Source organism: Ictalurus furcatus, chromosome 12 (assembly GCF_023375685.1).
Source record: "Ictalurus furcatus strain D&B chromosome 12, Billie_1.0, whole genome shotgun sequence".
In the NCBI taxonomy this organism is placed as follows: domain Eukaryota; kingdom Metazoa; phylum Chordata; class Actinopteri; order Siluriformes; family Ictaluridae; genus Ictalurus; species Ictalurus furcatus.
Window position 1 is genome coordinate 721,977 of NC_071266.1, and position 13,103 is coordinate 735,079.

A 13,103-nucleotide genomic window follows, 5' to 3' on the forward strand; every position below is an offset into this window, starting at 1 on the left:
TTTGCAGAACTGCTTTAGTTCAACCACATTGGAGGCGTTTCGAGCATGAACTTCCCATGTAAGGTCCTGCCACAGCATCTTAATTTGTCAGAAATCAGGACTCAAGTCAGGACGACTTCTGGATTAGTAGTGGTTTTCACCTTCCATGGATGCCATTTTGCCCAGTGTCTTTCTGATAGTGGAGTCATGAACAGTGACCTTTATTGATGCAAGAGATGCCTGTAGGTCCTTTGATGTTGTCCTTGGCTCTTTTGTGACTTCCTGGTAGTTGCTGTGCTTTTGGAGGAACTTTGGAAGGTTGGCCACTTCTGGGAAGGTTCACTACTGTGCAGAGTTTGGAGCTAATTTTGTGATAATGACTGTCATTGTGGTTCTTTGGAGTCCCAGAGCTTTTGAAATTGCTTTGTAACCCTTCCAAGATTGATGTATTTTAATCACATTTTTCCTCATGATAAGACCTTTTAACCAGCTTCATGCTGTTAAATAGAACTTTCTCAAGTGTTGATTTGATTGAACAGGGTTTGCAGTAATCAGGTCTGGTTACGTCTAGTCCAGCTGAACCCCATTATGAATGCAGTTTCATAGATTTGGGGAATTAGTAACTACAGGGGCAAATACATTTTCACACAGACCCAGTTGGTATTGATAATGTTATTTTGAAGTAAATTTTCTTTGCACTTTCTTGCAAAGATATTTGTTTATTTATTCCTCCCATCTTCCATATACATATAAATACATAGGCACCTCATTGTTGTTGCGATACGTCAACGCGTCCACCATATTGATCTGGGCAAGTGTGGCATATAAACAAATACAAGTATAGGGGGGAGCTGCGCCTTTTCTGGATAAAAAGCAAAATAACGTTTACATTTCTCAACCAAATTTCATTGTTCATCTATGTGGTGTACAAAAAATATTTCTGTCTCCAGTTTAGGGATGTCACAATACCAAAAATCTAGTAGTCGGTACCGATACCACCAAAAGTACACGAAAGTTGATAGCACGGTGTGGTTTAAAAATAAAAAAATAACATTAAAATGTCTCCTGGAGGACATCCTCCTCTGGCTGATACCAGCAAAAAGAGAGAGCGAGAGATTTTAGTTATCAAACACACACACCTTATACTCTGAATGCAAGCATTAGTTTAAATTCACTGATATGGTGGCAGGATAAAAAGATTTATTAAAACCATGAACATTTCTATAATTATTAGTGACTTTAGGCTACATTTATCTGACAGGACACGGGCTGAATGGTGATGTATGGTGGAACATTAGGAGGTAGTTTATAACACTGCAATGCGTTAGCGTCGTTAACAAATAACTGGATATCGCCAACATTACATGGAGCATAACGTTATCTGGTTTCACGGCCACAATGCAGCTGCCTCAAACAAACATAATATAGGACCGTCTTTCAGGTGCTTCGCCAAATTCCAGGTGTTTCGTCGCTTTGTTTGAAATGAACGATAGCATCGGTTGCACTTCAGAGCATCAATTATATGTTTGTCATCCGCCTCAAATGCGAAGTGTTTCCATATTTGACTCGGTTGGAGCTAAAATTGTCACCATTTTCGGTAGTTTTTCCTGTGTGTTTGTAGGCGTTCTTCTTCTTCGTCACCACTTGTGGACCGACTAAAACACTAAAGCGTGTTTGCTGCCCCCATCAGTTGCGGAAGAATTGCAACCTCGGTACCTCCATTACCAAAGGTACCTACACTACTGCAGAAAAACAAGTACCTTCACGTTTTAAGAATGTTGGTACCGAAGTATCGGTTCTCCCAACATCCCTACTCCAGTTACTTAGAATCTTGATAGTTAGACTTGGAAAATTATTCATTGTAATAAGGAATAATATATATGCATTTATAAACAAGCCATGATTTGATTCCAACCTATTAAATCTTTATAGCCTATAGATACACCTACTGTTTGGAGCTGAGTCCGTAAAATGAAGACGGTTTAGCTTCATCTCTAATCCTGACAGTCTGACCTGTCCTGTCAACATCCTCCTGTGCTCACCGCATTGGATGGAGGACTCACTTGCAGAAAAACTTTCCCTTCTTACAACTACAGCTACTTTCCACTTCCTCCTGAACTGTTTCTCTTTAAGTAGCCTTCAATGTGTGAGAAAAGTTAGCTAGCCAACTAACTACAGTAATATTCACAATATGTCAGTCACTCAGCTGAAACGAGGAGCTTGACCCAAAAAAAAGTGTGGAGAAAAATCGCAGTATATATGAAAGTCTCAATTATGTGCAATTTAGTTTATATTATAAACTACAATATTAGCTGAGACTTATTACTATTGCCTAGGCTAATATGGCGGCGAATTTGACCTACAATACAGCGGCCAGTGCGGCATCTATGTGTTTATATGTCTATGGTTGAGTTTGTACAAACAGTACTTCCAGTGTTCTGAAGAAATAAGCTCCCTTCACTTCTCCTGCTTCCACTTCAGCACATCTGTGCCAAATCATGACGTTTTCTCCTGTCGGTGTGTTGAGCAGCTAGTTTATAGTTTATTTTTCATCAGCATTAGGTAAATTCCATGTTTGTTAGATAGCCTGCAATGAAATACATACTTTAAAAGTATAGAATATATTGTTGACATTAATTATGGTAACACATCTCTTTTTTCTTCTGAAATCCATGTTTCATCCATATGCTTTTATAATTAAGAAACAGGGGAAACATTACACGGCCACCCTTGGAACTTCCCCAGTATATTCCAACTAATCTACGATTAAAATAGTACAGCAACGCTAGCACTGTGTAGATGTTTACTTAACTATTCATCTCCATGGAGAACACGAGGGCCCAGAACAGATTTACCTGGAGGCCTGAGAAAAGTGGTTCCGCCCCAGTATATTACAGTGATGTACTTTACAGTCATCATTATGCATAGCATTTCATCTATAGATCAATCTCTACACAGGGGGAAGCACTTTTCCCAGGCCTCGAGGAAAATCTGTTCCCCCCTGCATTCTCAGTGTAAGAGACGGTTTTGGCTTTTTGTTGAGGGAACCAGAGTGATGCTAAATTCTGGGTTGGCCTACAAACAAACAAAAAACATCCCTGCAGCACTATTTCTATATTGGTTGTTTTTCAGCATTTTCCAGTTTTGGATAAAACACTTGGTCTGTACATTGGTTCCGACTACAGGACTCCTACTGATCCGACTTCTTTTGCTACTAGTATCTAGAAACTAAGCACATCAAAATATTAACACTGCATATATGCTTATGGTTAACATAGTAGGGGTGCCACAATCCCATGTTTGCTTATTTAGTTTTGGTGTGTGTGGGCTTGCAGCCGGACAATAATTCATATCATCAATGTAACGTTTTTTAGGCAAATCACAATCGTGTGGAGATTTTGGTTTTCAAACAATTACAACAAGCCATTTAATCAATAATAATTTATTGGCTGCATGTATCCAAGACAGTCAAAAAAAATCTGAACAAACAGCAATATGTAACAAACATTATCACCACACCCCCACAGTTAGTTTTCCTCTGAAGGATAAGGCTCGATTCTCACCTTAAAATGATTAATGTCCAAAGATTAAAGACTGTTCCTGAGAAAATTTCAAATTAATAAATGGAGGTTTTAAAAATATTTATTTGCTCGATTACAGTAGAAACAAAACAAGAAAAAATATTTATAAGAATATAAGAATAAAATGAGCAATCACAGAGACCACAATTAAAGACCATGTAAACACTGACTTTGTTCAAGCCAGAGCATCTAAGGCTTAAGGTTAGAATGGTATGACATTATATACCAACTCTATTAATGATGTACATAACATGATCAGCCATAACATTAAAACCACCTGCCTAATAGTGTACATCCCCCTTGTGCTGCTAAAACAGCTCTGACCTTGTCGAGGCATGGACTCCACAAGACCTCTGAAGGTGTGCTGTGGTATCTGGCACCAATACCTTAGCAGCGCATCCTTCAAGTCCTGTAAGTTGTGAAGTGGGGCCTCCATGGATTGGGCTTGTTTGTTTAACACATCCCACAGATGCTCAATCAGATTGAGATCTGGGGAATTTGGAGGCCAATTCAACATTATGACCTCTGTCATATTCCACAAACCATTCCTGAACAATTTCTGCAGTTACGCAGGGCGCATTATGCTGCTGAAAGAGGCCACTGCCATTAGGGAATACCGTCGGCATGAAGGGGTGTACTGGGTTGCAACAACGTTCAGGTAGGTGACACGTCAAAGTAGCATCCACTTGACTGCCAGGACCCAAGGTTTCCCAGCAGAACATTACCCAGAGTATCACACTGGCTTCAATATCACAATGCCTCTGCTGGCTTGCCTTCTTCCCACAGCATGGACACCCTGACCAGTTTGTGGCTACGCAGCCCCATACGCAGCAAGCTGTGATGCACTGTGTGTTCTGACACCTTTCTAGAAAAGCCAGCATGAACTTTTTCAGCAATACAACAGCTCTCAGTAGTAGACAGGACGAGACAGGCTAGCCCTCACTCCCCATGTACATCAGTGAGCCTTGGGCGCCCATGACCCTGTTGCCGGTTCACCAGTTGTCGTTCCCTGGACCACTTTTGGTATGTACTAACCACTGCATAACGGGAACACACCACAAGACCTGCCATTTTGGAGATGCTCTGACCCACCCGTCTTGCGATCACAACTTTGCCCTTGTCAAAATCTCTCAGATAATTACACTTGCCCATTTTCCCTGCTTCCAACACATCAACTTCGTCAACTGACCATTCACTTGCTGCCGAATATATCCCACCTCTTGACAGGTGCCACTGTAACAAGATAATCACTGTTATTCACTTTACCTGTGAGTTTTTTTAATGTTATGGCTGATCGGTATACATCAGAAGACAAATTTCTCCACCTGAGTGGAATAACGTGACTTGGATAAAAAATAATACTCTGATGTGTAGATACTACACAGCACAATACAGTGCTACATGTGTTTGCAGCACAAAGGACAATGCTTGAACATTAATGATTTGCTCAATAAAATAATCAATTATGCCCTGTTAATACACCCTAATGTATACAGAAAATCTTTGTGTGTGTGAGATGTTTTTCACCCAGAGTGCTGTGAACCATGCTTGAGATACCACAGGGGCAAGATAAAGTACAGTGTCGGGTTAAACAACATGTGGTGTTAATTTATTTTGCTGCCATTTGAGAATGACTGAAATGAATGCTCAAGTACTTACCATACTTTTCAAGGAACCCGAAATCCCACCAAAGCCCACAATTTAGGTTTCTACTATGGACTGTCCATCATGGTCCACTGGCTCAGTACCCTGGGCAGCTCTGTGAGTTGCTCTTTGGTTATAAAGGTCATGCTGTATTGTAATAGGTCTGTGAATGTTACAAACTTTGGGAGATGCAACTTCATCACTGACTGGGAAGATTTGCATGATCGGTCAGTGATTGGCTCTCTCAGTCACAACATCCTGCAGGCGCTTGAGCAGCACATCCTCACTCTCCTGGCTCAAACGTTTGGTGGGAGACTCCGTCTCATCTCCCTCCATGGTAAAAGCTCTCTTCTTGCTCACGCTTCCCTGACGGATCATTAGGTTGATGTCACTCAGCTCCTGAAGAAAGTCAGGAAGAGACAATAAGCTATAATAAGGTAGAAATAAATAAAATAATTACATTAGGTTATAATACTGTTAAATAAACTTGTCAGAAGTTATTTAAAACACACAAGCAGGTGACAAAAAAAAATTATGAAATAGGAACATCACCCTCGCATACATTTAACTTAACATTTTAAACTGGTATTATCCTTGAAAAATAAGGTTGTGGCAAAGAAATGCCAGGACCTAAGGTTTCCCAGCAGAACACTGCCCACAGCACCCTACAGCCTCCACCAGCTTGACTTTTTCCCATAGTTCATCCTGGTGCCATCTCTTCCTTAGGTAAATGATGGACATACACCCAGCAGTCCATGTGATGTAAAAGAAAATGTGATTCATCAGACCAGGCCCCCTTCTTCCACTGCTCCATGGTCCAGTTCTGATGCTCATGTGCCCATTGTAGGCACTTTTGGTGCTAGGCAGGAGTCAGCATGGCACTCTGACCAGTCTGTGACTCCCCACACACACATACATCAATGAGAATTTGGTGCCATGACCCTGTCTGTAGGTTCACTGGTTGTCCTACCTTGGACCAATTTTGGTAGGTACTATCTAGGTCTGTCGATTTAACACGTTAATTTAGTGCAATTAATTATGGAAAAAATAACGCGTTAAAACAACTGATGCACACTGCCCCACCCCAGACCTGTACGTCATCTTACATTGCATGCAGTTGCTTAGTGACGAGCATGATGCAAGGAGATGTCTATTCAATTCAATTGTTTGTATAGCGCTTTTAACTATGGACATTGTCTCAAAGCAGCTTTACAGAAACATATAAACACGGGATACAGATTTTAAATTTATCCCTATTGAGTAAGCCAGTGGCAACGGTGGCAAGTAAAACTCCCTATGATGATATGAAACCTTAGGAGGAACCAGACTCAGAAAGGAACCCAACCTCATCTGGGTAACAACGGATAGTGTGAAAGTAAAGGGAAGTTCAATATGGTTTTTCATGAAGTCTGTTTATTGAACTAGTCCACTGTTCACTACAGGAGACTTGAATGCAAAATTGTACGTGACTAACCTCTGCTTGGCCCTTTGAAGGGAAATTATAAATTCAAAACGCATCCAGATGTAAGCGCTGAAAAGACCAAAGTCTTTTGCACTTAGGAATTTGCATTCCATCAAAGCAATTCTAGCCTGAAATACCACCTCAACTCAAAGCATGTTTTAGCGAGCTCTACAGTTAGCACAACCCCGGCTGATACAGTCAACACGCTCCACCAAACCACATTGAAAGCAGGCGAGACAAGAGAGCAGGCAGCACAAAGTTAGCAAGTCTACATTGGAAAAACTAACAAATGCGAAAGCTAAATGGAAGCCCCAAGAGGCCATTCATTTTTTCTGTTTTTACTCACATTTTTACTGTTCTGGAGGCAGCAAATGCTTAGGGCAGTCCCGCAGCATCATGGATGAACAGATTCATTTTTACTTTGGTCATGGACTCACTTGGTCACTGATATACAGCGTGACAATTTCCACATTAGTGTCCGACACACCTCTCTCTTAACGCGGAAGTCCAGCTCCACAGCAGGCATTTATTACATTTATGATGGCGATTTATTACATTAAGACGCCAACATGTATGCAATACCAGTCCCATTCACAAGGTGCAAGATTTTCTAGTTAGCTAGCCAAGTGTATTAATACAGATGAATCTGAGAATGATTCGGTTAGAAGAGGATAGGATGATATGGCTACACAAATGTTCTGTAGTCACATTGGTTTTTGCTCTTGAAGAAGCATTGAATTCCGACCACTCAAACCACATTCAGAGGTGGTTTGGGACGCATATGACCACATAATATCTGTAATGTGTAGTGTGAATGCAAATGTGTCTTGATGCATCCCAGACAGCAACATATGACGAACTAATTGTCTGCGTCATTGTTCTAGCCGGAAAATATGTAATCATTGCAACAATCATTGTATGGAGAGAAATGTGAGTGACAGCCTTCTACCAGTGGAAAAATCCTATCACAAGTGATCACTGGAGACGCATTCATAATGCCAGGTGCGAACAGCTATGCATCTCGGCCATCCACTTATGATTCAATCACCCAGGATGCACGTTTTCCTTTGCTCTCTGGGTGGGAGGGATGGCATACTCTCTCTCCCCATCAATAACAGCAGCACTAGTCAATCATGTGTGTCTGTAAGCTCAGGCATCCGAAAGGGTGCAGACAGCGCTTTCTTTCCCTTTGACGCAGCATGAGTAGCAGTTCAAAAAGATGGGGTTGGCTGGCTTCATATGTCAAGGAGGAAGCATGTGATGGCTAGCAACTAGTAGCTACAGCGGATTTGTAACAAGCTTCTTGTTTTTATTTTTGCTGCAATAATGTAACATACGTATTTCTGTGAAATGCACAGTGTATATAAATTTAAACATACAAACATAAAAATAAGCAAGAGAGAACCTTCTAACCTTAGATGGGCTGCCAGTGAACTTGTATGTGTAGGCAGAGCTGGGTTTGAGGCAGGATCCATTTTTGTGGGGAGACAGATAGACGGAGTGTCTCTGAGATATTCGCCGTGGGGAGAGAGGCTGAGCTCGCAGTGAGGGGAATGGAGATAACGGTGGCGCATTCACCTGTGGTTGTAAGGAATAAATTAAGAGTTACTTATAATACTTACTTTGACTACTTCTGCCAATCTATGCAAATAAATAATGGCATTTCTATGCCACATAAAATGTAAAAACTTTATTTTGAAAAATGTATACATACTCTACTATCTGCTGCTGGATGAGCATATCTGAGTGCAAAAGATTTCATTTTCAGAACATAAACAGAATTGTAGAATTGGATGAGGTCACCCCTGTCCTCGTCTGATTCGCCGTCAGCCTTAGCTTTGGCACCTTGATCTGTCCTGCCATTGGCTGATTCCAACCAGAAGCAATATAATAAATGCAGGCTCAGTCAGTACACAAAACATTTCAGTGTCCATATGAAAAATAAAATCGAAATGTTTACTGAAAGCAGGTGGGTATAAGTACTTTGTTCTGTTGGTGGATCAACTTCCATTGTGTCATCAGTTTGCTGTTCGTGGACTCTCTTCCTCAGCAGCACACTGCGGTATATCTAGTCACATGATCACAAACACACACAGTTATGACCCCACCAGTTACGTGCTTTTGAAAATATCTACAGTGGTACTTAAACGTTTGTGAACCCTTTAGAGTTTTCTATATATCTGCACACATATGACCTAAAACAATCAGATTTTCACACATCCTAAAAGTAGACAAAGAGAACCTAATTAAACAAATGAGGAAAATATTATACTTATGCCAATCCAATATTACAAAACCTCTAGGATTAGCAGTTAATTTGAAAGTGAAATTATTCTGGGGTTTTCAATCGATGGGATAACCCAGTTTTATTTAAAGAACAGGGATCTCTCAGAGTAGATCATGTGTATCATGGTACGAACAAAGGAAATTCCGAAAAAAGCTGTTCATGCTCATCAGGCTGGAAAAGGCTACAAAACCATCTCTAAAGTGTTTGGACTCCACCAATCCAGACTGTGCACAGAAATTCCAGACCATTGTTAACATTCCCATGAGTGGTCGTTAAACAAAGATCACTCCAAGAGCAAGATGTGTAATAGTCTGAGAGGTCATAAAGGAACCCAGGGTAACGTCTAAGCAACTAAAGGCCTCTCTCACATCTGTTAATGTTAATGAGTCCACCATCAGGAGAATGCTGAACAACAATGGTGGGCATGGCAGGGCTGCAAGGAGAAAGTCACTGATCTCCAAAAAGAACATGTTAGCAAACTGCAGAGGGGCAGCAATCACATGGACAAGCCAGAAGTCTACTGGAAAAATGTTTTGTGGACGGAACAGAATTTTTGGTTTAAATGAGAAGCGCTATGTTTGGAGAAAGGAAAACACTGCATTCAAGCATAACAACCTTACTGATAGTATCATGGTTTGGACCTGTTTTGCTGCACCTGAGCCAGGACATCATCGAGGGAACAATGAATTCTAAATTATACCCTCAAATTCTAAAAGGAAAATGTCAGGACATCTGTCCGTGAACTGAATCTCAAGAGAAAGTGGGTCATGCAGCAAGACAATGACCCCAAGCATACAAGAACGGTTAAAGAAAAATAAACTTAATGTTTTAGAATGGCCAAGTCAAATGCTGTGGAAGGACCTGAAGCAAGCAGTTCACGTGAGGAAACCCACCAACATCCCAGAGTTGAAGCTGTTCTGTACTGAGGAACGGGCTGAAATTCCTTCCAAGCTGATGTGCAGGACTGATCAACAGTTACCAGAAACATTTAGTTGCAGTTTTTGCTGCACAAAGGGGCCACACCATAATTACCTTTATATAGTGCTTCTATTTCTAGAAACTCAAAAGCACTTTACATGGTATAACCAGAACGCCCACCACACACCAGCTATTAGTGGAGAGGAGAGTGATCTAGCCAATTCAGAGATGGGGATTATTAGGGGGCCATGAAGGAGAATGGCCGGTGAGGGAATTTCGCCAGGGGTATACCCCTACTCTTTTACGATAAGTGTCCTGGGATTTTTTTTTAATGACAGCACAGAGTCAGGACCTCAGTTTAATGTCTCATCTGAAAGATGCTGCTATTTCTACAGTAGTGTCCCCGTCACTATACTGGGGCATTAGGCCCCACACACACACACACACCACGGGGTGAGCGCCCCCTGCTGGCTTCACTAACACCACTTCCAGCAGCAATTTCAGTTTTCCCCAGGAGTTCTCCCATCCAGGTACTAACCAGGCTCAAACCTGCTTCGCTTCAATGGGAAACCAGGTGAATTGTAAAATTGGATCAATTTTCCTCAATAAAAAATGTTTAAATGGGCTTTGTTGATCTACTTTTAGGATTTGTGCAAAAATCTGATGTTTAAGGTCATATTTATGCAAAAATATAGAAAACTCAAAAGGGTTCACAAACTTTCAAGCACCACTGTATGTTACTTACATGGCTGCTTGCTTGAGGCTGACTCCGATAACATTTCATTATGTCTTGAAAAGTGTGCTCCTCTTTTGAGATCTGTGAACGGGATCATGAAAGCATCAACTGTTCCTTATAAATTCAGCATCTTGTCAACACCGCTCGTCACAGGTGTTACTGTTTGATACATGCTCTGTTAAACACTATAATTTTTTTTTTTAAATAAAACGTTTACTATTCGAGTGATGTGGGACTTGGTACAGTTGTGTTCCAGAATGTCAATGTTTACCACAAAATTAGGGAATGCATTCATTCATTTCCTCAAACAATTCTAATACTTACCTTGGATATGATGTAGACTGCACAGAGCAAGAGCTGATCCAGATGTCTATCCTTCATCATGTCTGTACAGTGGACCAAAGACTGCTCAAAGCATGTCCAGATTTTGCCCCTTAACTCTGCAGAGATGTCCAGCTTTAGACATAGATCTCTGAGACGCACACTTGCTAAATGATAGACCTTTACAAAAAAAAAGTATAAATAAATAAATAAATATTAAGTATTTATTTTTATTAATAAAACACTAGATTATAGATTATCAGCCCTTAAAAAGTAATCTTATTCCAGAATATTTTTACAGAACGTTTAAAGTACAGTAACAAGACTCTCAGCACCAATTTGTATCGTAAGAAAGTAATACTTGTGATTATACTGGACTGTGTCTTTGTCTACATTTTGTATTGTAATGTAATTATACGTATAAGTCACAGAGACAACACTCATATGTAGTAACTAAATATGACAGAACTGGTATTTGTCTATTGGAGAAATTACTGAACAGAAACACATATGAATTGATCACAACAGAGAAAATAAACAGGTAGCTGACTTCTGTACTGTACTCCACCTCACCTTGCGGAAAAAGAGTGCAAGGGATCCTGTGCGGCGTGGTTTGTTGGTTGGCTGTGTATGAACCTCAGGGGCTTTGTTTGGGGAGGTGAGCAGCACCTGGGCGGTGAGGGGGGTCAGCTGGTTTGCTTGTACCTGGATTACCGTGATACTTCCCAGGTCATTCTTCATCACTACAAAGAGGAATGTTCTCAATCACAGTCATTGCATATGGTATCTGATCTATATTTCTAGCAAGTGAGGAAGGCTAATAAAACACATCCATTTTAATAAACTCTAAAGCAATCAATTTCACACAGACTTTGCAGAGGTTTTTGCATTTGCATGAGCTGTTCAGTCCTTGGGTATACATATACATATCACACCTGGCAAAGGGATGTTGAGCTGCTGGCCATTAGTAGTAGCCATGGAGAAGACAGTTGCTGTGGTCGTGTTCTGGTTGTTTTCTGTAGAGGTGTTGGGTATGATTTTGACAGGAGTGACAGATATTCGCTTCACTGGAGACTGAGGTTGAGGATCATCACCAAACAAACGCCTTTTGGCACTGCCTGCTGCAGGAGAACTGAAGCGGTCATGGAGAGAGATGGGAGATGGAGGAGCATCTAAGACAAAGAGAAAATTGAAAATGTAAAGATGTTAAATTTTATGATGTCCTGTGTCTGAATGTTGTTTGTTCGAACTATTGTGAAGAGTTTTTGGCCAGGGCCCACTTGTAAGAGAGATTTTTTAAAAACAACAACAACAAAAAGGTTAAATGGCATTTTGAGAGATTTTTTTTTTTAGAAAAGATGCTTGCTATGTTGCCTGCAAGAGACTGGGCTAGACAAAAGATTTAGAATAAATTATACTGCAAAAGAGGACTCCCTTTTCAAGACTCTCCCAGGATATTTTTCATGTTCTTATATAGGCCGATCAGTCATAAACATTAAAACAATCTGGCTAATATTGTGTAGGTCCCCCTTCTGCTGTCAAGACAGCTCTAACCGATAAAGGTAATCTGGTGCCAAGACATCAGCGGCACATCCTTTAAGTCCTGTAAGTTGCCAGGTGGGGCCTGCATGGATCCACATCCCACAGATGCTCAATCGGATTGAGATGTGGGGAATTTGGAGGCCAAGTCAACACCTTGAATTCTTGGTCATATTCCACAAACCATTCCTGAACAATTTCTGCAGTTTCGCAGGGCGCATTATGCTGCTGATAGAGGCCACTGCCATTAGGGAATACCGTTGGCATGAAGGGGTGTACTGGATGGCAACAATGTTTAGGTAGGTGGTACCTGTCAAAGTAACATCCACATGAATGCCAGGACCCAAGGTTTCCCGGCAGAACATTGAAGAGGATCCCACCGCCTCCACCGGCTTGCCTTCGTCCCATAGTGCAATCCTGGTGCCATCTCTTTCTCAGGTAAGTGATGTACACACACCCAGCCAGTCACATGATGTAAAAGACAACGTGATTCATCAGATCAATCCACCTTCGTCCATTGCTCCATGGTCCAATTATGATGCTCACATGCCCATTGTAGGTGCTTTCGGCGGTAGACAGGGGTCAGCATGAGTACTCTGACTAGTCCTCGGCTACACAACCCTACACACAGCAAGC

The 13,103-nt window shown here is 41.1% G+C and overlaps 1 protein-coding gene across 4 annotated transcripts in view; it reads right to left on the reverse strand.

Moving 5' to 3' along the window:
• Positions 1 to 3,405: 3,405 nt before the first annotated feature.
• Positions 3,406 to 13,103, reverse strand: part of rbl1 (retinoblastoma-like 1 (p107)) — a 58,810-nt gene continuing 49,112 nt past the window's right edge. For all 4 annotated transcript variants that reach the window (XM_053637924.1, XM_053637923.1, XM_053637926.1 and 1 more), the window contains 8 exons: positions 11,864 to 12,100; positions 11,502 to 11,671; positions 10,932 to 11,108; positions 10,617 to 10,688; positions 8,650 to 8,734; positions 8,381 to 8,532; positions 8,080 to 8,244; positions 3,406 to 5,603 (listed from right to left, as the gene is read on the reverse strand). In XM_053637924.1, the coding sequence (XP_053493899.1) occupies positions 5,433 to 5,603; positions 8,080 to 8,244; positions 8,381 to 8,532; positions 8,650 to 8,734; positions 10,617 to 10,688; positions 10,932 to 11,108; positions 11,502 to 11,671; positions 11,864 to 12,100 (1,229 nt within the window). In that variant the 3' untranslated portion in view covers positions 3,406 to 5,432. The remainder of the gene's footprint in view (positions 5,604 to 8,079; positions 8,245 to 8,380; positions 8,533 to 8,649; positions 8,735 to 10,616; positions 10,689 to 10,931; positions 11,109 to 11,501; positions 11,672 to 11,863; positions 12,101 to 13,103) is intronic.